Here is a 24597-nt window from a genome sequence, read left to right on the forward strand (position 1 = left end):
TATTATCTTCATTCATGCTTGGTGAACATTAAAGATTTGTATACTTGTCATGACCTCCATGACAGTGTCAATCTGTATCATATTGTATAGGTGAAATACTCGATTTCACAATTTATTTGAAGGGTGTGTTCCTGTACTCATTAATAGCATGATACTCTGCCAGTGAGATAACCTGGTAGATGTGAATGCATTAATAGTTGAATGCCATCAGTGGGTAATTAGGTAGAAAAACCTGTACCTAGAATACGTGAATTTTCACAAATCCCTTAGTGTGGGGGGGCAGTGGACATTCTGATAAAGTCTGTAGACAACATTTTTCTTGGTTACATTTCCTTTAGAAACTCTCATTTTGTATGAAACATTTAGCTGAGTATAAGGCTGCCAACTACATAGCCAGTTCATTTATTTATATAGCTCTAGGTGCATAACTAGTGAAATGCAGACATTCTTGAATAAACTTTAATAAGTAGTTCTTTTCAAAGAGAAAACAATTAAATGTTAGTGTCCATGTGAGTCATTATAATATTCCCATCACAGTGAACAGATAAGGTCACACAATTTGGGATAGTAAAACTATACAGTCTGTTCTTCAGTCTTTTAAACTAGTGTCTATCCAAATGTACCTACATATATCACCAAGGGACATAATTAGTATTAGAAATGTCTATTCCCCATCTTTGCTACTTTGTTGAATCTCATCTCATAAAACTGGTATGTTTACTGGAAGCCATGTCACTTTTATCATTTCATTGCCTCCTGGATGATAAAAATGATTGTCTTGAAAAAGTAGTTTGAGCAGCTAATTAGGCCCAAATGATTAAATTCAGCAATTGGCATTTATCATCATTTCTATTAAAAATAAACATACCCAATAAAAACTAGTTAGCTGCTGTTCTTCAACCATCTTTATAAAATGTCTCAAAGAAAATAAACACCTACCTTTATTCCTGGTAGATATTTTTGCCAACATTGTCTCAAGCATATTACATTATGTCAACAATTGTCTGAAATACTCAGGGGAAAGGTGGCTGATATAATTTGTGTCAAAATCCAACCTGCTTGACACATTTTGAAAAACTTGGCTCCTTTAAAATTGTATTGTCATCAGATTTTTAAGACAGAGATGGACTTACTGTTTCAAGGAAAGTGTTTTATCTATAATGATAGAGTTTCTCTCCAGCAAATTTTTGGTAATGCCTGTATACTGAAAACTGTATATACTTTATGTTTAAAGAAATCAGATGTTCACTGAGGAAAAAAAAGAGATGTATTACCTCATTTCAAATTAAGAAGGTGCAGGTAGTACGTATTCATTTTATTACCACAAGCTAAAATATGGTGAAGGATAAAAAGGCATTGCTGTTAATTTTCTAAGTATGGAGAAATCCAGGAGGACTTAAAATATGAAATACAAAGATAGAAGTCATGAATAGTAGAAATGCAGTTTGTCAAAAAAAGTTTCTGTAGGATGCTGCTGATCAGTAAGCTGGACCAATGGTTTTGTCGCTAAAATACAATTGTAGGCATCCTTCCATCCCAGAGATCAAGGGGATAAAAAGGAAATGGATAAAGTGAACTGAATAAAGAGTTTCTCTTCCTCAAATGTTTCTTAAACCTCTGGTATCATCATGCTGTCCACTAGTAATTAAAGGGAGAAAAGTAAAAGGAGAAGACTCATACAAATATGAAACTCAGGAACAGCTGAAGTATGCTTAGTTCTCAAGAAAAACAATTGGAAATTTCAAATCTGTGAGGTAACCATGTTTATTGCTAGTTAGGTTCCTAATTCTTAGGATGGAAACAATTAGATCTATATTTTGGGATATTCCATAAAACACATCATAATCCCCAGGTACTCCACTCTCTCTACAGGTAAAAAAAATTAATTTTACAAGTAAAAAATATACATATGACTTATGTTTTCATTTATTTCTAGTGTTCTTTGCTGGGTCTATTGAAACTAAATTATCCCATCTACATTTCTGGTCACTTTAATCTTTTCTGCTGTTTTGCAAAGAGTAGAAATTTTTTCTTAGTTAAATTCCCTTCAGAAATTCATTTTGTATAACATTCTTACCTGGCTATAAGGCTGCTAAATAAGTAAATAACCAGTTCATTTATTTGTATAGCTCTAGGTACATAATTAGTGTTATGTGCTGCTGTAGCAGCACTTTTCATCTTCCTACAAACTATACAATTCATTTATTGTTAGGTCTATGTTTTTTTCTCTATCTTTCCCTTCCTCTAGAAATGAAGAGTAAAGGAGGCAGGAACATCACAAATTCTAGACAGTCCTGGGAACTGTATGTGTTCAATAAATATTTATTGATTAAGTGAAAGGATTTTATCTTATACCCTTTAGTTTATAGAGATAATTTCCCTCCTGGCTTCCTTCCCATAAATATGAGAGTTTTCAACTTTTCAGGGTTTAAGTTTCTTAGAATACTTGGCAATAAAGAGCATCAAAGGAAAATAATAAGCTTCTAAATGCCTTCACTTTCCCAATTTCAGGGTTTGTAGTTATGTATATCTGATAGAGAACTCTTTATCTGCAAGGAGAGGGGACTATGTGAAGCTACATGAAAATTCTAAAGAATTTATGTAGAGAATTCACTATTATGGTATTTTCAGCACATATTAGAGAATGATTGACATATGCCAAAAGGCATGTGTCAGTATGCATGAATCTTTAATTTTTTCTCCACTCATATCTAATAATGGGAAGGAAATTGTGTTTATTATTTTTAACTTTCATAAAATATCCACATCTCATTTTAAGGGGATTTGGGGATCTCTTGCTTTTTTCCTATTGACAAGAACCACCATATGCAATATAAATAAACACAAACATACATAGTAACACAACTACATTCAGAAATTAACTACAAAAACAAAATGTGTACAGTATGAATAAAAGCATCTTTAGAGACTTTGCTATATTATTGATCTCTAATGTATGATCTTTATTAAACTCTGAATTGCTATGCAGATATACTTCTAAGATACCTATCATCAGCATATCCTCTTATTTAGACTGCTATCTCTAATTCTCTTTCATGTAGCAATGTTCAAGTTATAACTGCCAAAGAACTGTTATTTTACAAACTACAAATATGAGACTTTAATCGGAGGGAGAATTATAATAGTATGCACTAATTAGGTCATTTTTCTTGACTATTAAGAGTATAGCCACCTGGTTGTTAAGATGACTTAAGATTTGCATGTGAGCACACATATGTGTTTGTGTGTGTGTGTGTGTATTTTCTCATCTATAATGTTCATCTGATTGTCATTACAAAGTCAAATAAATTTTGTTTCTCAAATCAAAATCAGCATATAGTGACCTTACTTGTAATAGGGTGCTAAGGAGCAAATGAGAAATTTCAGTAACTGATAAAACAATCATCTCTCTTTGAATTTACTTATCAGCCTCAGTCATGCAAGAAATGTTATTGTTAGAAAACATGTAAAAAGATAATAGTTACAAGAGTATGATGTTTTCCAGCTTAGCTTTTAACTGATAATGGCTTATCTGTGTTAAGAGGATTCTGAAGTTATCTGCACTGTATGTCAAAAATTTCTGTTTCACTAATGCAGCAGGATAAAGCAATTTTCCACTCAGACATTGCGAGCACAATTAGCACTGGCCTTGCCAGAGCTTCCAACGATGCCCAGGGTAATTTGAGGACACGTTCCATAGGCACAAACCACGAATCAAAAGCAAAGAGAGTTTAAGTGTTTTCATTTTTGAAGATGTGGATTAAAATTGCAATGTGTACATACACTAAGAGGTATATGAAAATCACATAAATGGGGAAATTATTTGATATGGCATTTGAAAAATTATTAAAAAGCAGAGTAACAGCAGGCTATAAAAATGATCTTGTTTGCAGGCAACATTTGTTTTTGTTTCCCCACTGGAGAAGTTTTGGATGTTCAATTATAGGCCTCATTGCTTCAGCATTATTTTCAACTGAAATGTCGGAACTTGGAAAAGCATATCTAATGTGCAAATTAAGTTTATTGCTGCTCATTTAGTTGTTTATTCTTTGTGATAGAAGTCTTTATTATACCAGAATAGAGAGTGGCCTATGTATTTTCTCCTGCAGAATGAGGGTATGCACTAATATGGTATTACATCTGCAAAGAGAAATACCAAGATGGGTAAATAATTAGAGGGTTTGTGTCATTAAAAGGCAGTTTATAAGGATTTGAGGTGTTAAGCCCAGCTTTATTTTGTAAAGTGAAAGTACAATTTCACACAAATTACAAGACACGTGGAACACATCCATCATATTATAGGGGTTGAAAACACTACTACTAAGATCTCTCAGTACTGCTATTATTTTCCTCAAAATGTTTAATTCTGCATCCCAACTTCCTACAAAGAATGATTTAAAGCATTTTTAAGAGAAGAAAACATTTTGATTAAAAAATTTTTAATGGGAGCATTATATATAGTGAATTTTTAACTGCCTAGGAATGAAATTTTCTTTCCCCTTCCAATATTAAAAATAAAGCTGAGGGAATTCTTGAAACTTGAATTCTGTAATCTCTTCAAGTAAAAATTTAAAAACAAACAAATAAAAATATTCATTTAAAACCTTCATGACAACAGTGCATAATATTTTTTAAATGTACCACATATCACTCAAATAAATTTCCAGGTATGTTAAGCAGCTATTTTTTAAATGTATATTATATAATATATTACAGCAATGGACAGATATTAATAAATTTTCAGTTTGAAACTTCTTTTTTATGTTAAAGATATTTTTCACTGAGCAGATTAAACCTACAATTAGTTAAAGTTTTATTTCACTTATTCTTAATAAAACAATAGGGGGAGTGTAGCTAGTAGTTTATGCCAAGTAAAGAGGCCAGACAAATGAGTACACACCTCTTCAAATGGTGAAAAGAATACACTTTGGAATTAGATTTAACCAATTTTATTACTAAGTAGCATGAGATCTTGAAGAGTTTGCTTTTTTTATTGTTGTTGTTATCGTGGTGTATTCTTTATTATTATCATTATAACTACCATTTATTAGATGCATACTCTTTTCCAGGCACTGTGATAGGTGCTTTCTGTGTATCATCCCATTAAACACTCAGAACAAATTGAAGCAGATAGTCATTATCTCCATTTTATACCAGGTGAGACTGAGGTATAGATTGTTAAAACTACTTCCTCAAAGTCCCTGTGTTAGTAAGTGGCAAAACATTTTTTTTGTTTTCTTCTTTATCTTCCAGTAAATAAGTAATAATAATTGCATGAGACATTTTCACATGCCATTGTTTAAAGTCCCAAAGGAATGAAAATGTGATAATTTGTAGATAGTATTGCTCCCCCTAAATATTTCGGCTTTCATTCATTAAGTAGAATTCAATATTTGTTTATATTCTTTTTCATGAGGTAAACTTCACATATAATAAAATACAAAAATCTTAAGTGTACATTTGTTGAAGAAAGGCATATCTCTGCCAAGATATAGAACATTACCATCACCCTAAAGAACTTTCTCTCATGACCTTTCTTAAACAACCCCTGCCCCTGCCCACTTCTAGAATCAGGCACTGTTATAATTTTTTCTGCCATAGATTTCATACAAATGCAATCACACAGTATATACTCTGATATCTGGCTTCCCTCACTTAGCTTAAACTACTAGCCATCTACTCTTTTTATTAAAAAATAAACAAAACAAAACAAAACTTTCTCCGACAGGCTTAGTCTGTGCAGTAAAAAAATATCCTGAATTATGTTTGTCCTCAGTTTTCCTCCGAAACCTGTACATACTTTTGCCCTGAGGGTTTGGTTAGAAATTGGAAGGTTAGTAATTTTTCCTTCATTGCTTCTGATGCTAAAAGAAATGATTAGACTCCTCTGCTACTCCAGCATTCTATTTCTGAACTACGATGGTGGTCACTTGGGCTCTCACACCATTTTTAAGGAATAATATGTATCATTATGATGTAAAAGGCCCTCATACACAAGCTCTGTTTTCAGTCTATTGGTCCTGAATACTCATAGAAGCAGTTAGCAAACTCTTTCAAGCCCAAGAGATGAATGGATTTAGAGGAGGTGCTGAAAGGGCAAAAAAAAAAAAAAAAGAATCAGATGAATCAAATTCACCCTGTTTCTCATCTTCTGGTTTTTGCCTCCCCTTACCCCAGTGTAAATGTTCAAAGTAAAACATCCCCTTTCTACTAAGTCCTATAGCCAGGCAAAATAAAATTTCCTAATTCCGTATCCTATAAAATATAGAATTCTTCAATCCAATGTTTTACTACAGCCTAGCATAAAGTTACAGTTGGAGGAATAAGTGAATGTTATCTATTTATAAGAAATATAAGTATCATGCCATAAATAGTCATTGCCTATTATGTATTAATAGCCTGGAAACTGAGTAGTTGGTGTGCCTAATTCATTAAGAAGAATCTATAGTGCCTGCTCTTTTTAAATAAATGTCAAGCCCTGTTTTGATTATTTGTTAATATAGAAGATTTGTATTTATGTTTTACATCATTACTTGCTAGGGAATTGTTCAGTTTTATTTTGCATGATACTTAGATTTTCACATTTAGACAACTAAAACTTTAGACAATTACTCTAAGCTGTTTTCCATTTCTTTCTTTTCTTTTGGGATTCTTGATAGTCTTTCATTTTTAACTGGAGCATAGTTGATATACAATCTTATATTGGTTTCAAGTATACAACATAGTGGTCCAACAGTTACTGTATTATTAAACCCTCACCCCTGCTAGTGCAGTTACTACCTATCAACATAGGAAGGTTACAGAATCATTGGCTATATTTTCCATTGTCTACTACCATCCCTGTGATCAGCATATTATTATTGAGAATTTTTGTGCCCTTTATCCCCCTCACCCTTCCCACCTACCCACTGCAACCCTCCCCTTTGGAAAGCACAAGACACTTCTCAGTGCCCATGAATCTACTGCTGCTTTGTTCATTTTGTTTTGTTTTAATTCTAGATTCCACAAATAAGTGATCATATGGTATTTGTCTTTTTCTGCCTAGTAATTTCACTTAGCATAATACCCTCTAGGTCCATCCATGTTGTCCAAATGGCAGGATTTCTTTCTCTTTTATGGCTGAATAATATTCCATTGTATATATGTACCACATATTCTTTTATTTACTTATTTATTTTTATTAAGGTATCATTGATATACACTCTTATGAAGGTTTCACAAGAAAAACAATGTAGTTATTAAATTCACCTTTATTGTCAAGCCCCCCCACATCCCATTGCAGTCACTGTCCATCAGTGTAGTAAGATGCCACAGAGTCCCTATTTGTCTTCTCTGAGCTACAGCCTAGCATAAAGTTACAGTTGGAGGAATAAGTGAATGTTATCTATTTATAAGAAATATAAATATCATTCCATAAATAGTCATTGCCTCTTATGTGTTAATAGCTGTCTTCCCCATGACCCCACACACACCATGTGCACCAATCATGATACCCACATTCCCCTTTCCCTCCCTCCCTACCTGCCCTCCCAGCTCTTCCCCTTTGTTAACCACTAGTCCCTTCTTGAAGTCTATGAGTCTGCTGCTCTTTTGTTCCTTCAGTTTTGCTTCATTGTTATACTCCACAAATAAGGGAAATCATTTAGTATTTGTCTTTCTCTGCCTGACTTATTTCACTGAGCATTATACCCTCTAACTCCATCGTTTTTGCAAATGGTAGGATTTGTGTCTTTCTTATGGCTGAATAGTATTCCATTGTGTATATATATATACCACATCTTCTTTATACATTCCTCTATTGGTAGACACTTAGGTTGCCTCCAAATGTTGGCTACTGTAAATAAAGTGGTGATAAACTTTATTTACATATAGAGGTACATACATCTTTTTGAACCAGGGATTTTGTTTTCTTTGTGTAAATTCCTAGGTGTGAAATTACTAGATTGAATGATATTTCTATTTTTAGTTTTTTGAGGTACCTCTGCAATGCTTTCCACAGTGACTGCACCACTTTAGATCCTCATCAACAATGTACAATCATTCCCTTTTCTCCACATCTTTGTCAACACTTATTATTTCTTGTCTTTTGGATAGTGGCCATTCCACTTGGTGTGAGGTAAAATCTCATTGTGGTTTTGATTTGCATTTCCCTAATGATTAGTGATTTGGAGTATTTTTCCATGTGCCTGTTAGCTGTCTGTGTTTCTCTCACTTCTGTTCCATTGACCTAGGTCTGTTTCAGGTCCCCTACCCATATTTTAATTGGGTCACTTGTGTTTCTGGTGTTGAGTTATATGAGTTCTTTATATATTTTGGATGTTAACCCCTTATCAGATAAATCATTTATGAATATATTTCCCCACCTGTAGATTGCCTTATTGTTCTGCTGATGGCATGCTTTTCTGTACAGGAGCTTTTTAGTTTAATGTAGTCCCACTTGTTGATTTTTTTAATTTTGTTTCCCTTGCCCAGGGAAATGTATCCAGAAAAAAATTGCTCATATTTATGTTCAAGAGATTTTTGCCTATGTTTTCTTCTAAGAGTTTTATGCTTTCATGTCTTACATTTAGGTCTCTGATCCATTTCAAGTTTAATTTTTTTATATGAAGTTAGAAAGTAATCCAGTTTCACTCTCTTACATGTAGCTGTCCAGTTTTCCCAGCACCAGTTATTGAAGACTGTCTTTTCCCATTGTATATTCATGATTCCATTGTTGTATATTAATTGACCATATATGTGTGGGTTTATATCTGGGCTCTCTCTTCTGTTCCATTGACCTAGGTCTGTTTTTGTGCCAGTACCATACTGTTTTGATTAAAGACAACTTCGTAGTATAGCTTAAAGTCAGGGAGCATAATACCTCCAGCTTTGTTCTTCTATCTCAGGATGGTTTTGGCTGCCCAGGATCTTTTGTGTTTCCATATGAATTTTGGATTATTTGCTCTAGTTCATTGAAAAATGCCATTGGTATTTTGATAAGGATTGCATTGAATTTGTAAATTGCTTTGGGCTGGATGACCATTTTGATAATATTAATTCTTCCTATCCATGAGCATGGGATAGATTTCCATTTACTTGTGTCTTCTTTAATTTCTCTCATGAGTGTCTTATAGTTTTCAGAGTATAGATCTTTCATCTCCTTGGTTAGGGTTATTCCTAGGCATTTTGATCTTTTTATGCAATTGTAAATGGAATTGTTTCTTGATTTCTCTCTCTGCTAGTTAACTGTTAGTATATAGGAATGCAACAGATTTTTGTGTATGCATTTTGTATCCTGCAACTTTGCTGTATCCAGTTCTTAGTTCTGATAGGTTTTTGGTGTAGTCTTTAGGGTTTTCTATATATAGTATCATGTCATCTGAAAATAGTGACAGTTTTACTTCTTCCTTACCAATTTGGATAACTTTTATCTCTTTATCTTGTCTGAATGGTACTTGCCATGGCTAGGACCTCCAGTACTATGTTGAATAAAACTGGTGAGAGTGAACATACTTGTTTTGTCCCTGATCTTAGCTTTTTACTATTGAGTATGATGTTAGCTGTGTGTTTGTTATATATGGCCTTTATTATATCAAGTTCCATACCCTCTATACCCATTTTGTTGAGAGTTTTTATCATGAATGGATGTTGAATGTTGTCAAATGCTTTTTCAGCATCTGTTGAGACGGTATATGGTTTTTATCCTTCCTTTTGTTAATGTGGTGTATCACATTGATTGATTTACAAATATTGTACCATCCTTATATCCCTGGAATAAATTTCACTTGATCATGATGGTTGATCCTCTTGATGTATTTTTTTAATTTGGTTTGCTAATATTTTGCTGAGGACTTTTGCATATGTGTTTATCAGGGATATTGCTCTATAATTTTATTTTTCTGTGGTGTCTTTGGTTTCAGTATTAGAGTGATGCTAGCCTCATAGAATGAGTTTGAAAGTATTCCCTCCTTGTCTACTTTTTGGAGTACTTTAAGAAGGATGGATATTAGGTCTTCTTTAAATGTTTGGTATAATTCAGCTGTGAAGTCATCTGTAACTGGACTTTTGTTTGTTGGGAATTTTTTGATCACCAATTCAGTTGCACTCCTCCTCCATACTTTGTATATTAGATATCATAATATGCATATTTTTGCATATCTCTTGACTGATTTTGTATATAGTTGGTTTTACTACTTTTGTTTTGTTTTGTTTCATACTTAGTAAGTAATTGTTCTATTACCTTTACTATGGTTTTATTTTGACTGATGAAAAATATTTAAGCTTAAGAACATTTCCACCTACGAAATCCCTTCAACATATCCTGTAAGGCTGGTTTAGTTATGGTTAATTCTTTTAACTTTTGTTTATATGGGAAACTTCTAATATCTTCTTCAGTTATGAAAGATATGCTTGCTGGGTACAGAATTCTTGGTTTAAAGTACTATTTTAATACATTATCTATTCCATGCCACTCCCTTCTGGCCTGTATAGTTTCTTCTGAGAAATCTGTTGATAACCTAATAGGGTTGCCCTTATAAGTACGTTTTTGCCTCTCTTTAGCTGCTTTCAATACCCTCTCTTTATTCTTATTTTTTGGCATTTTAATTATTATATACTTTGGTGTTGTCTTCCTGGGGTTCCTTTTGTTAGGGGCTCTCCATGATTCCAGGACCGTGTCTATTGCCTTCCCAGATTGGGGACATTTTCAGCAATTATTTCTTCAAAAAGAGTTTCTACCCCTTTGTGCCTCTTTCCTCTTTCTGAGACTCCTATTATGCAAATATCGTTTCATGTAGAGTTGTCACACACCACTTTGAGCATCCTTTTGTTTCAGAGATTCTTTTTTCTCTCTGTTCCTCAGCTTCATTGTTTTCCTGTTCTCTCAATTTCATCTCATTGATTGTCTCCTCTAGTTGCACCAATTATTCATTACTTCAATTGTATTTTTCATTTCAGTTACTGTATTCTTCAGCTCTGAGTGGCTCTTTTTCAAATCTTCTATCTCTTTGTTGAATTCCTCCCTGAGATCTTCAATACTTTTCCACAGATCAGTGAGCATATTTATGACTGCTATTTTGAAATCTTTATCAAGAAGGTTGGTGATCTCCATTTCATTTTGCTCTTTTTCTGGTATCTTATCCTGTAGTTTTGTTTGGAACATATTCCTATGCCTCATTTTGTCAGGGTTTCTTTGTTTATTCCTTTGTATTAGATGGATATGCTATGCTTCCTGGTCTAGAGAGTAATAGCTTTGAAGAAAGCCAAGAAGTTCAAGACTGTTTTCTTGCTTATTCCTGGCTCTTCTTTTCTGTGGAGCCACAGTTGCTGTTTGTGGATTGTGGGCAGGGCTGCCTTTCTGCCTTTATGTGGGAGGAGGTTTTGCCTTTCCTTTCTACTCTGCCATCTTTTTCACTGGAAGAGTTGGTAATCTTTTAATAATTATTCTACATCATTTAAATATTGAAGTGAGAAATAGATGGGTCATGTCACCTGCAGATAAACTGAAATATATTGACCATGGTTACTTTGTGCACTGAAATAAAATTATACGCTACCTGTGATGGAATATAATACCAAGTGCTTCATGAAGATTTTAATCTGTAAAACACATATTTAAGCAAATAATCTTCACTTGGCTAAGAGGATATAATGCACCCTAGCTTTATGCAAGCATTCATATGAAAAGAAAAGGTATATTAGATAAAGATCAAAAACTCCATTTCTGTCTTGCTAGAGGTGAAAAAACAAAGACTCCATCACACTGATTTCCTTGTTTGTTTTCTCTGCCCAGGGTTTGTTTCAGAATATTAGCTTTGATCTTCCTGTGTTTGCTTTTCCTAGAGTTAGTAATTTTCTTTTTTTGTGTGTTTGCTTACTTTTCTATGGACTTGACAATAATTCATTCCTCAATTCTGTCTCATTTTTCTCCTTCCAATATCAACATGCCCTTGTGTTTCAGAGCCAGGTTGCCTTAAATCATGCCTTTTCTTTCTTGACATACTTCTTCATTTTGGTAGAATGTATCTTCTAAAGAACAAATTCAAGAGAAATGCAGTTCTTCTGAAATCATTCATTTTTGAAAATGTACTTATTCTATGTTTACATTTGATTGATGGTTTAGTTGGAAATAGAATTCTAGATTGGAAATCATTATTCTTCAGAAATTTGGAAATGTTACTCTGCTGTGAAAGCTGAAATCATTTTTATTTCTGTTCTGTTGCTTGGGATCTTCTCTCTCTCTCCCTCTCTCTCTGTTTTTCCCAGTGTTTCACAATTACCTGATGCTATGTCATAATATAAATCTATTTTCAACATTCATGCTGGGCATTTGGTATACTTTGCCATCTGAGAAACTCATGCTTTTTGGTCCTGGAATATCTTCCTAAATAATATAAGAATTTACTCCATTCCTTTTTCTGAAATTCCTATTATTTAAAAGTTAGATTCTGTAAACCAGCACCCAAATTTATGTGTGTATGCCTCTATGTATATATTTGAGTGTGAGGTAGATGTTTATAAAGAATTAAAAATAAACACTGCATTTAATTATCTTCATCAGGATATTATGCATCCTATTTTTTTCATGATATAATTTTTGTCTACTAATATTTAGAAGAAGTCAAGCTTCAGTTACTTCTTGCTTAAACAAAATTTTTCAAATGATCAAGAAAGCACAGTTCGTGAGATAATAGGTCGTGAACTCAGATTTTCTACTTGTGTACTAGGTATGATTCCCTCTCATGTTCCAGGGATATCATTCTCTTTCTCTTTCTCTCTCTCTTTCTCCCTCATTCATTCTCTCTTTCTTCTCTGTTACTCCTCTAACATATTATTCCCACCAACATGCCTGCATATTGTTACTTCATCATTTAAAAAAGTCCTTTTCTGACCCTACTTCCCCTCTAGCTGTTGCCATATTTGACTATTTTCCTTTATAGCAAAACTTAAAAAAATTGTCTATAGAAGTTTGCTTTAGCCAACCCTTCTGGTCAACTCTGAATCAATGCATCCAGGCCTTTTCCCTACCATTCCATCAACACTGCTCTTAACAAGGTGACTAATAACCTCCACATCATTAAATCCAGTGGTCAGTTCTCAATCCTCATCTCACTTAACCTATCAGACTATTGATCACATCCATCTTGAAACACATCCCTCTCTTGGCTACCTGGACATGGTATTTGTCAGCTTTTCCTTTTTGTATCTTGAGTCACTTCTTTTCAGTTTCATTTGCTGGTTGGTTCCTCTTAATCTTATCAATTTCCTACATTTGGGATATGCCAGAGATTTGTCCTTGAGTTTATTCTTTGCAGTATCTACTGACACTCACTTGATAACTAATCATTTTAAACACCATATCTAACCTAATTCCCAAACTGATATACCAAGTTCCAATATCTACCTTAAACCCAAAATCCAACTGCCAATTTATTATATTCACTTATCAGTTTACTGTATCTTAATATCAACCTCCTAACTCTTACTTTCAAAACTTGCTCCTGCTGCAGTCCTGACAGTTGTTCAAGCCAAATATTTGTAGTCATTTTTATTCTTCTCTTTCTTCCAGGTGCCATAGACTGTTGTTGTCCAACAAATGGCCTCAGCATCAAGATATGTACAGAATGTAACTCCTTCCCATCACTACAATTGCCAAACTGTAGTTAAACCACAGCCATTCTCCCATAGTATTATTCTAGCACAGAGGTGCTCAGCAAGTTGATTTTGCCTCCAAGGGGCACTTAACAGTGTATAGAGATATTTTTGGTTGTCACAACTGAAGGATCTACTGACTTCTAGTGGGTAAAGGCCAAGGATGCTGCTAAATATCCTACAGTACACAAGATAGCTTCCCCACTTCACTCTGAATCCACCCACTCACACATACAGCTAAAAATTATCTGGCCCAAAATGTTAATAACGTCGAGGTTGAGAAACCCACCCATAGCCTCAAAAGGATTTATCTTGATTCTACCTTTGTGTCCCTTCTAGAAGCTAGAATGTTCCTATTAAAATGCAAATCAGACTTTTTCTTTTTCTGCCTCTTATGATGGAAATCCTCTAATGGCTCTCCTCACTTCCAAATTGTTTCATTTGCTCAATATTCTTTCTGATGTACATCTGGAAGATGGTAAGGGTACAATACTAATAAAATGGTTTTGAGTAAGAGATTGAATAAGGAATTACTTCTATGGTAGTAAGGGTTTTTACTTCTGTCCAAAGTAATGCTCATGTCCTTCTCCAACTGAAACAATGATCATACTGTTCAAGTTATCTAAATACCTACTGATAAATGGCCTAAACATCCAACCCCACACATAATCTATTATTAAACATTAATATTGGAGAAAGTTCTGTCCTGACTAGTTTGAAATAGCTTTATCATACCAACATCACACCAATATTAACCATTATATTTTTTAAATATTTTAAAAATAAAAAAGCAGTTAGAAGGAATTGTGACACTAACCAAGATGCTTCCAAAATGAGAGACAATATTCTGGAGAAAATAAGTGCACAGATAGGTGAGCCCAACACTCACCAGGGATTTTTCTCCTCCAGAAATTTACCAATTTCTAAGCAGTGTGAATCAGAAATATAAGACACCAATTAAAAAGCAGAAAATATCTCAAGAAGAAATATTGGTAGGCTCACAGTGCAAGGAAGACAAAAATTGGGGCTCAAAATAAGCGAAATTAAAAACCTGCAAAAAATTCAGCTTTGAATCTAGACACCTAAAGGCATATGTCCCAGTAATAAAAACAGAAACAAAATTGATCAGTACTTAAAATGGCTGAGATACAGACTCAGTTCATATCAATTCTTCACTAGATTCTCTTCTTTTTCAATTGCCCACTTAGAAAAGTACATCTTCCTGGGGAAAGATCTTCCTGTATTTTGTACATCTTCCTGTATTTTGACCCACCATACCTGGAACTCAATAAAATGTTATCAGGAATAGCTGGAGTAAGGACTATATAACCAAAACCCAGAGAAAAATCAGAAAATAGTAACAGGTCACAGCTGATAGGAATGTGGGAGTCATTAGACAAGAGTTTTTAAATAACTGTGATGAATATGTTTTAAAAAATAGATAAGATGGAGAATGTCAGAAGAGAAATGGTATGAATTAAAAATCAATTGGACTGAAAAATACAAAGGCAAAATAAAGAACAAAGATTGATTTAATATCAGATTAGATATAGCAGACAAGAGGATAAGTAAAGGAGAGGATGTGTAAATAGAAAATATCCAGACTAAAATACAGGAAAAAAATGCAATAGAAAAGTCAAAAAGGAACATAAGGGACATACTGGATATGGTGAATATTTCTAACATATGTGAAATTGTCCCTCCACAGAAAGGGGAGAAACTAAATGAGGGATAAACGATATTTGAAGAAATGTTTACCAGAGGTTTAAAAAAACTGAAAATGAGAACAACCATCTTATTCAGGAAATTATATGAGCCCTAATTAAAATAAAAGCAAAGGAAAGTTGGAATAATTACATAGTAGTGAAAGCAAAGAACCTTCATCCTGTTTGGAAAAAAAAGATACGTTATCTTCAAAACAATAAAACTGGCGGTTGATACAGTAAAAGAAGTAAGAAAATCCACAAGACAATGGATAGGTCTTGTAATGGGCTGAGACACATTACCAGTAAGAATTCTATTCCCAGCAAAATTGTCCTCCCAAATGAAAACAAAATAGAAATACTTTTACACAAACAAAATCTCAGAGGATCTGTTACCTTCAAATCTGCACTGAGAAATACTAGTGAAGTTCCTAGTTTAAAGGAATATGATCCCATATTAAAGCATGTAAATGGAAGAAATTAAGAGTGATGGGAAGGGTTAATATGTTAATATGTAGGTTAATTTCAGCATCTGAGGAATTGGGAAGAGGTCCAAATTTTTAAAATATTTAAATCGAATATTCACAAGTTAACTAGGGAGGAAAAATATCAGAGAATTTCATTACCTGTTTGAAGTGTTATTTATACACTAGTTTCCTTTATATTGGTATCTTAGCAACATTTCCTATATTGTCAGAGACAAATGAAGGCATGTTTGTACAGAGGGAGAAAGGTTTGGTGATTTTTCTTACACATTTGTCCATATTTTGAGAGGAATTGATAACTTCAGAAACAACCTGAGCAATTACTATTCTGAACAGTGACACTGAGAGATTATAACTCATAGATGGAGATGTCAACTGAGTTGAAGGTACAAAAGAAACAAACAAAAAGTGACCAACAATAATATTTTCTGCATAGTCAGAAAAGACCAGTCATACATTGGATTTCCCCTAGCTTCTAAAAGTGAATTTAGGGATCATGGTATGTAATAGTGTGTTTGGCCATTGATACAGGGAACATGTCCCATTTGTTTAAAGAAATCATGCAAAACAATTCTTAAAACTGTTTTGATACTAATTTTCATGTGTCCTGAGGCACACATAACTAAGTATGTGTTCTGGAAACATCATTAGCTGTTAGGACAATATGAATGTGAGTAAGGCCATTTGTCAAAAGAATTCTATATTTTATTAAACCTTCCCTTATACTTCTTAAGAAAAAGATTGTTAGATCAAGCTATTTTCATATGATTTTATATTATATCTCACTGAAATAGACTGACATTGCTAAATATTAAAATTCTGTAATTTTAGGAGCTCTTCATGAATATTGATCACTCATATTTAGAATAATCTTCAAAAAAGCGGTCAGTTGTCATCATTTAGAAGCTGAATGTGAAAGATGCCTCCCTATTCACTACCCCAACATTTTCTTTCTTTCTTTTATTATTATTGAAAATTACACACAGAAAATCAGAGAAGATAGTATGAGGAACTCCCGTGTACACATCAGTCAGGGTTAATAATCATCAACTCATATCCAGCTTTGTTTCATCCATACCCTCACCTTCTTCCCCAGGCCCCACCCCAAATATCCAGAGGCAAATCATAAACATCACAATTTCATCTATAAATATTTCACAATGTATCTTTAAAAGATAAGGGAATATTCTTATTTTAACATAACAGTAAAAACAATTATATCATCTTACAAAATTAACAATAATCCCCAAATTATTCAGAATTCAAATTTATGTGATTGTCTCATAAATTTTTACATGTGTATTTATTTGGCATATATATTTACATGTATGCGTTGATCCTATTTAACCATGGAAGTCATATTTCCAAACGTTTCTTAGAATCTGTTATATCCCAAAACATATGAAGAGATTTTATGAGGATTAAGAAAGTTCCACATTTAGTAAGTGTAAGAAAACTAGAATTCAATAAACTTTAAAAAGTTTCTTTAATCCAAGAATTTTCAAAGGTTTTTAATATGCTAAAATGCACTATGAAACTCTTAAAGCATATACAATATGCTGAATAAATTATAGTTAAATAACCTTGGAAGTCCATCTTTATTTTTTTGAAGCATAACTAACCAATAACATTTTACTAGATATGACTTTTACCTGGATCCAAAACATTAGAGACTTTATGACAATGCATTTTATATAACTTGGATTTTCCTTAAGTAGAAATTTCAAGTTCAAATTTCAAGACCTGAGGCAATATTTCTCAAAGCATGGTCCCTGGACTAACTACAGCAAAATCAACGGGAAAAACAGCCTGTTAAAAATGTAAGTTTCTAGGTTCCCTCTGCAGATCTGCTGAATCAGTATTTCTGGTAGGCTCTGAGGAATTCAGATTTAGAATATGTTCTCCAGGAAATCCTTAGCACACTCAGTATTTTAAACTATCTGACTAGAATTTCTAAAAATACCTAAGGAATATGCAAGAAAAATAAAATTACACAAAATGTAAAGGGATAACTATCCCTCTAGTTTGTTTCAAGAGAGAGAGGCTTAAAGGAATTCAAAGTTTCACAAACTATAGTCTATAGTACATAGTTGACTCTCCTCCTTTTTAATTTGTTATAATTCAGGTCCTAATTATCTCACTTATCCATAAATACCAAGGAGTGTTTCAGTGTTATTAATGAGCCTCATGTTTTGTACCTGCTGTACCACCAGGAAAGGAGTAGACCACATGTGTGCACATACATTCTTCTACTCCCTGGGAGTAATTTGAATGGCTTAAAAACAATATGATATTAGAGTTTCTTAAGAAGTTAAAGTGTGTGCAGAGGAGGAGTCTAAACTTGTTAATGGACTAAAGCATATTCCCTGTTCTTTTCCTAAAATAGCATCAAAGATTTTGTATGTTTCTTCTGCTTAAGAATCACTCTCCCATCCTCTGCAAGTATGATTTTGTCTCTGTGGGGTATTTACTTTGTGTTCTGAACTAGAGCTGAGCGTGGTTATAGAAGTGAACTCTTTAGGATAGCAATCAGCAGCCTGTGGTTGTTGCTGAGCCACCTACACAGGATTAGTACAGGTCTGCATGTGGTGTGGGGAGAGGATACAGTCATTAAATTGTGCACACTTTCACCACACACGAAGGTGTTTCCAAATGGAACTATGCTCAGATAATCATGCATCCCTTTTTTTGGTTAAGAAGTCCACCCACAGAGAAGCTACTTCTTTTAAATATAATCTATTTTTTCACCTTATAGATACTGGTATGTCTTTATATCATTATCATTCCCTCTGCTTCATATTTCTAATGCTTCCCATTTTACTTTTTGGCAAAAAGAATGCATTTCTTAACATGGTGTCCAGGAGTGGCTTCATCTGTGTGGGACCCCAACCTGAGAAGGGCCCAATGTTTGGTCTAATGTTCTGTTGTCACTGTCTTGAAATGCCTTATCATTTTGTCTCTGACCTTGTTGCCTTGTAAGTGAGGTCTAATGGAACAGTGGAGCATGCACATGGGCAGAGGAGATATGTCAGATGGCAGCCTGTGCATGTGTATATGGTTCAGCAGCTCTCATGTACACACATGCTCATACCTATGCACCAGGCAGGCAGTACTCACACCTAACAGCTGGTACCATGTACACCCACATGTCTCATGTCAGTCAGGAGTGCTGAGTTCCTGAGAAAAATGGGCACATCAGGAACCCGGCCCAGACTAGTAAAGGTGATGGGAGGAGCAGTTACAGAAACCTCAGTGGTTCACAACAAGGGCTTCAGGAGAACAAGAGACTCAACCTCAATGCCTGGATCCAGTGTAAAAGGTCACTTAGCCCATCTGTCCCCAGAGACTGTGTGATCTTTGAAACATTTTCAGAAATATTAACTCTTTAGCCTGAGCAGCAGGACAGGAGCTATCAATGACTCAGGCTATAAACTTTGTCACTGAAGTATTACGAAATAAGAGCCTACCCATGGACATTGCAATAAGGCATATCACAGAATCATTCTGATTTTCCAATGAGTTTAGTATACATGGTTTTGAAAATTTGTGCAAAATTGAAAAGCTAATATCCAGAAGCTTAGAAATACAAATTAAATTTAAAGATTTTTCCACTCAACAGAAGAGAACACTATTTTTATATGAAGTTCCAGGTCAGCCAATTAATGAGTTTCCTAATAACTGAAGGTAAGGCAATGGAAGGCATTTTGGAATATGCATAAATCATTAAGACATTTTCAGTTTCTTGTACAACCTGCACAAGTTACAGAAGATGTCATAAAAACAAAGATCCAATGTTTAATATTACATTTAAAATTTAACTCAGATTTATACAACATGGATTTGTATGAAGAGTTCAATCTTTTTAGAAAAAAAATTGTTCTGTGAGGATCATCAGCTCCAAATGTTCTAAAATTTGTATTTCAAAATAATTTATCAAAAATTTATTCTGATGTTGTTACAACCTATAAACTACTCTTAACATCTCTATAACAGTTGTATCAGCAGAAAGATCCTTTTTTAAATGAAAAATTATCAAAAAGTATGTGTTCTTTTGCATTTACCATTAGTGAATGATGTCAATTACATCAGTCAAAAATGCAGTTGTTTAAAGCATAAATTCAGATGATCTAAATAAATAAATTTGAAGAAAAGTAAGAAAAATCTTATGAGCAATCAAAATACAACTTTGATGTAATATTGTTTAATTATACAGAACTAACACCAAAAACCTATTTTTTTTCAGTTTTTAAGATTGCACTGTTACTCATGTATCACTTTACCCTGTTACATTTTACAATATAGATTTCTAAAGAAAAAATGCTTAAATTTAGTGCCTTTAATAGAAAATTTTTGGTCTATTTTTCCAACAAACCACCCCATGTTTTTACTTGATACAGTGACCCATAAATTATGTAGCTGCCCCTAAAAAGATCTAAGGTTTAAGTCTTCACTATGACAATCACCCAACTTCATCCACTCCAGTTTTTCACTCCTGTGTTACTTTCTAATACTGGCTTTCTAGCAAAATGACTGCCCTACCTTTACCATCCATGTTTCTTCTTCACACAGATTGTTCGCAAATGCTCTTGCCTGCATAGGGAGTATATTTACTTCTTCCTATCTATTAATCTTTACCCAGCTAACTCCTGTTTGCTCCCAGATAAAACAGCTCCTTCTCAATAAAGTGACCCTTCAGGATTCAACATTTTAATAGAATAATTTTCTTCTAATGTATGGCACATCACTATTATAACTATATGTTCATTAATATGTTTGATTAATGGCAGCCTCTCTCTTTACACATAAATCTCTCCAAAAATAAGCACTATATTGTTTTTATTTTGTATTTTTTCTTTTTCCTTCTCCTTCCACTGTATTTCCAATACTTAGCAGAATTTGGTAGGTGCTCAATAAATATTAATAATAAATTAACTAGTAAGAAAATGTAACCATTATAAATTATAATACAAATATTTCTTATTCATGAAGTTTTAGTCATTATTACTGTACTACCAATGATGTATGTATAAAAGACTTATTTGTCTAATTTTGCCATTTTGTGTTGCCATAGATGGAAGGAGTTACGGTCATTTTTAATGTTTGAAAGTTAATCTCATGATCTAAAACTTTAAATCAGAGAAGTTTTGCTACCAATGCATCCAATTAGCTAACTTATCCTCCCATAAATGTAAATAAGACATTAGTGGTATAATTTTTCAGAGAAACTACAAGAAGAAAAATATTCTGTAGTCCTTAAAAGTGTTCTTGAAACCTTGGATATCACTTATCCTTTCTTTTGGGGGAGAGAAGTGAAGAAGGCTTGGAATTGAGAATGGACTTAGTCCACAAAGTCATTCCTCAAACTTTTCCCTAGAAACAATTACAATAAAAATGTATGCATCATATAAATTCAGTAGGGGAAACAGTCTTTTTTAAATATGAAAATATGAAGACATATCTGATGTATATTAAGAAACAGCTTTTCTCCATTATATTCAGAAATATAGTATGTGCTTATATTTTTCCATGGCTCTTTTATCAATCTTAAGATCCATGATTATTACTTCTTACTTTCCATTCCCAAATCTTTATTTAGGAAACAACTGCAATATTTAAAATGTTGGAATGACATTTAAACCTTCTAATGCTAAAATACAGTGCCGTCCTAAACTATGTGAGCATATATATTCTCTCAATGCTGATTTGGTTTCTTGAGCAGCATGAAGAAGCCAAAAGGAAAGATTTTAGTCCATATCCCAGAGGGTTAAACTTATGAATACTCTTTAGAGAAAGAGATTTTCCAGGGCTCTTATTTCACTGCTTTGAAACTTCTTTCATACAATGTTTTTGCGATATAATTTGCCCAAACACCTAATTCTTAGATGTAAATCCCTTAAAACATTTAATTTTGGTAGCATAGTGTATCTATATCCAAATGTAGGTCTAGGCCTTCTTTATGGTTATTGAGTTGCCCTTTTGGTCAGTTCTTAGCCCTCTAAAATTGGAACTATTTATTCTGCTATAAAAAATGTAGTCAAAATTGATCTATCACTCTGAGTCTCTTCTAACCAGAGAAATATAGGACTTTGCCTCTTGAGCTAAAGTAGAAATTTATTATCACAACTACATCAGAAATAGAGTATTATATTTGTATTAGTAAGCATAACCTTATGATTATAAATTTCTATATAAACTATTGTAGTTATGACCTGAAGGACATACTTTGCCTCACAGTATATGAAATTAACAGTCTATTTAGAGTTTTCACCAATGTGTGGATTGTAATATGGCTGCAGTTTCAGAGTAAAAAAATAATAAAAATTATATGGTATATTCTCTATGTATGGAATGCTATCTTTTGAGGTCCACAGTTTTTTATAAAGTATTTAAAGTATGAATAAATTTTGTCAGTAATTTTAGTACAAGTAATAAACAACACTGTTCAATTCAGCAATATTTGAAAAAGGAGAATAGAATTTTTCTTACTGAATATAGACCTTCAATTTCATATTGAATTTAGTGGAACTTGCATTTAAACAATTTTAAGTAGTTGCAAAACCAATACAGAATACATGTTTTATAGGCAATGTGCTAGCATTTTATAAGCTTTTATAACAATGATATTTTTTTTTCAACAGAGAGAACTGTTATTACCGTTCCACCTTCCAAAATGGATGTTACAGTTGGCGAGAGTATAGTCCTACCATGCCAGGTGTCCCATGACCCCTCCATTGAAGTTGTATTTATATGGTCTTTCAATGGAGATGTCATAGACTTAAAAAAAGGAGTGGCTCATTTTGAAAGGATTGGAGGAGTAAGTTGCTGAAATTCTTAAGTGCTTTATGAAATAAATCACATCTTTTACATGAAATCAACACCTTTCATAATTATGCTCTCCATACTTATTGCATGGATAATCATTGTGTATGAAGTTGAAAATGTTTTCACTTTTTTTATTTTGTTTTATGTCTTTCATAGAAATACTTGTGTTCCAGATGCAATTGTACTAAAGGGAATAGAAGGGCTCACATATGAGAAACTACAATGATACATTGAGTATATCTCCTCATTTCAGAGCTGTCTCATATTTAATAACCAGCTGTAAAAAAAAAATGAGACCTGCTGTGTAGGTATATTTTTATTCTACTGTGTAATTATATTTTTATTCCTTTTCCCCCTTTTATCTGCAGGAAGCTTTTGGGGATTTGATGATAAGGAATATTCAGTTAAATCATTCAGGAAAATATCTGTGTACAGTAAAAACAACTCTAGAAATTTTATCTGCTGTGGCTGATATCATTGTTAGAGGTAAGTATAAATTGTGAAGATAAATGAGCACGATTTATCCAGAGTAAAAAATGTTAATATGTAAATGGTAGATCTTTGAGTAAACACATCATTAGAAAGAAGTGAGATAAATAGTATAGATTTTTTTATTTTCTAACCTCCAAGATGCCAGTGTGGATATGAATACTGGATTGAGTAGGTTTTGCTTATTTATAAGGCATGGTCTGTTTCATCTAGCAGTGCCCGTCCCTAAAACTGAAGCATGCATCCTATTTAAAGTAAACTATCTTCTCAGCAGGGTCAAAGGCACACTTCCTGTAGTTCTCCCTATCAGTTGCATTTACCTGAGTTACCTTTTGAGTGAGGAACTGATGAGAGCAGTCTCAGTTCTTGAGAATTAGCTCCTTATAGGATAATATTCAACCATCCCATGACTAGCATTTTCTAATCTTCAAAAGAAGTGTTTCTAAATGCATCTTTTACCACATAAGCTGAATTAATAAGGCTTTGTCTCAAATAATGTATTAAAAATATATTGTTCAATATTTTATTTTCTAAGCATAACAGATAAGCTATCCCTGTTCCAAATAAATGAATTTAAGAATTTCCAAAATAGTCATCATGAAATGTATTTTTCAAGGTCCACCAGGTCCCCCTGAGGATGTGAAAGTGGAACACATTTCCAGTACTACTTCTCAACTAAGCTGGAGACCAGGCTCAGATAATAACAGTCCTATTCAAATATTTACTATCCAGGCTAGGACACCATTTTCTGTGGGTTGGCAAGCTGTTTCTACTGGTAAGCAACACACATGTTTTTGGATAATTTTCTAGAACAGATGGTGTATGTGTTTCTTTCATTGATTGGTTTCAACTAGTACCAGTTTAAGTGCCTGAAGTGTCCCCTTTTTTTAGTTCCAGAAATTCTCAGTGGTAGGACATACAATGCAACAGTGGTTGGTTTGAGTCCTTGGGTGGAATATGAATTTCGTGTTGTTGCTGGGAACAACATTGGAATTGGTGAACCAAGTAAACCATCAGAATTGTTAAGAACCAAAGCGTCAGGTAAGTAATCAATATCTTCTAAAAACATGGAAAGTCCTTTATGGTATAATTCTTAAAGAAAACAAGAAGCATTTTTATGCATCTTGTAGTATATTTTGGGTCTCAAAGGCAGTAAACCAGTGGCTCTCATTTTCACATTTTTAGGTGTACAAAGCAAGGTATATTTGGTCCTGAATAGTGCATTCAGTAAGAGATGATTATAGCTAGACAGGCATGTCAAAAATAAGAGTTTTCCAGAAACTTATTTCATCTTCTTATTTCATCTATTTTCTAGCCAAAATCCAATAGAGAATCTGTAGATTTGTAGATGCAAATGAGTTACTGCTTATTTCATTAAATGTAGCCAAGAATTAATTGAGACTCTATTGGTGCAGTCATCCACACATTTCCATCTATTTCTCAACTCTGACCTAATTGAAGCTTCATTG

The 24597-nt window shown here is 33.5% G+C and overlaps 1 protein-coding gene across 3 annotated transcripts in view; it reads left to right on the forward strand.

Annotated features, from left to right (window-relative positions):
* Positions 1-24597, forward strand: part of CNTN6 (contactin 6) — a 272282-nt gene that overhangs the window by 230642 nt on the left and 17043 nt on the right. For all 3 annotated transcript variants that reach the window (XM_037019376.2, XM_037019377.2, XM_073230945.1), the window contains 4 exons: positions 22456-22631; positions 23008-23125; positions 23745-23903; positions 24020-24169. In XM_037019376.2, coding sequence (XP_036875271.1) covers positions 22456-22631; positions 23008-23125; positions 23745-23903; positions 24020-24169 — 603 coding nt within the window. The remainder of the gene's footprint in view (positions 1-22455; positions 22632-23007; positions 23126-23744; positions 23904-24019; positions 24170-24597) is intronic.

The sequence above is a fragment of the Manis javanica genome, chromosome 3 (genome assembly GCF_040802235.1).
Source record: "Manis javanica isolate MJ-LG chromosome 3, MJ_LKY, whole genome shotgun sequence".
In the NCBI taxonomy this organism is placed as follows: Eukaryota; Metazoa; Chordata; class Mammalia; order Pholidota; family Manidae; genus Manis; species Manis javanica.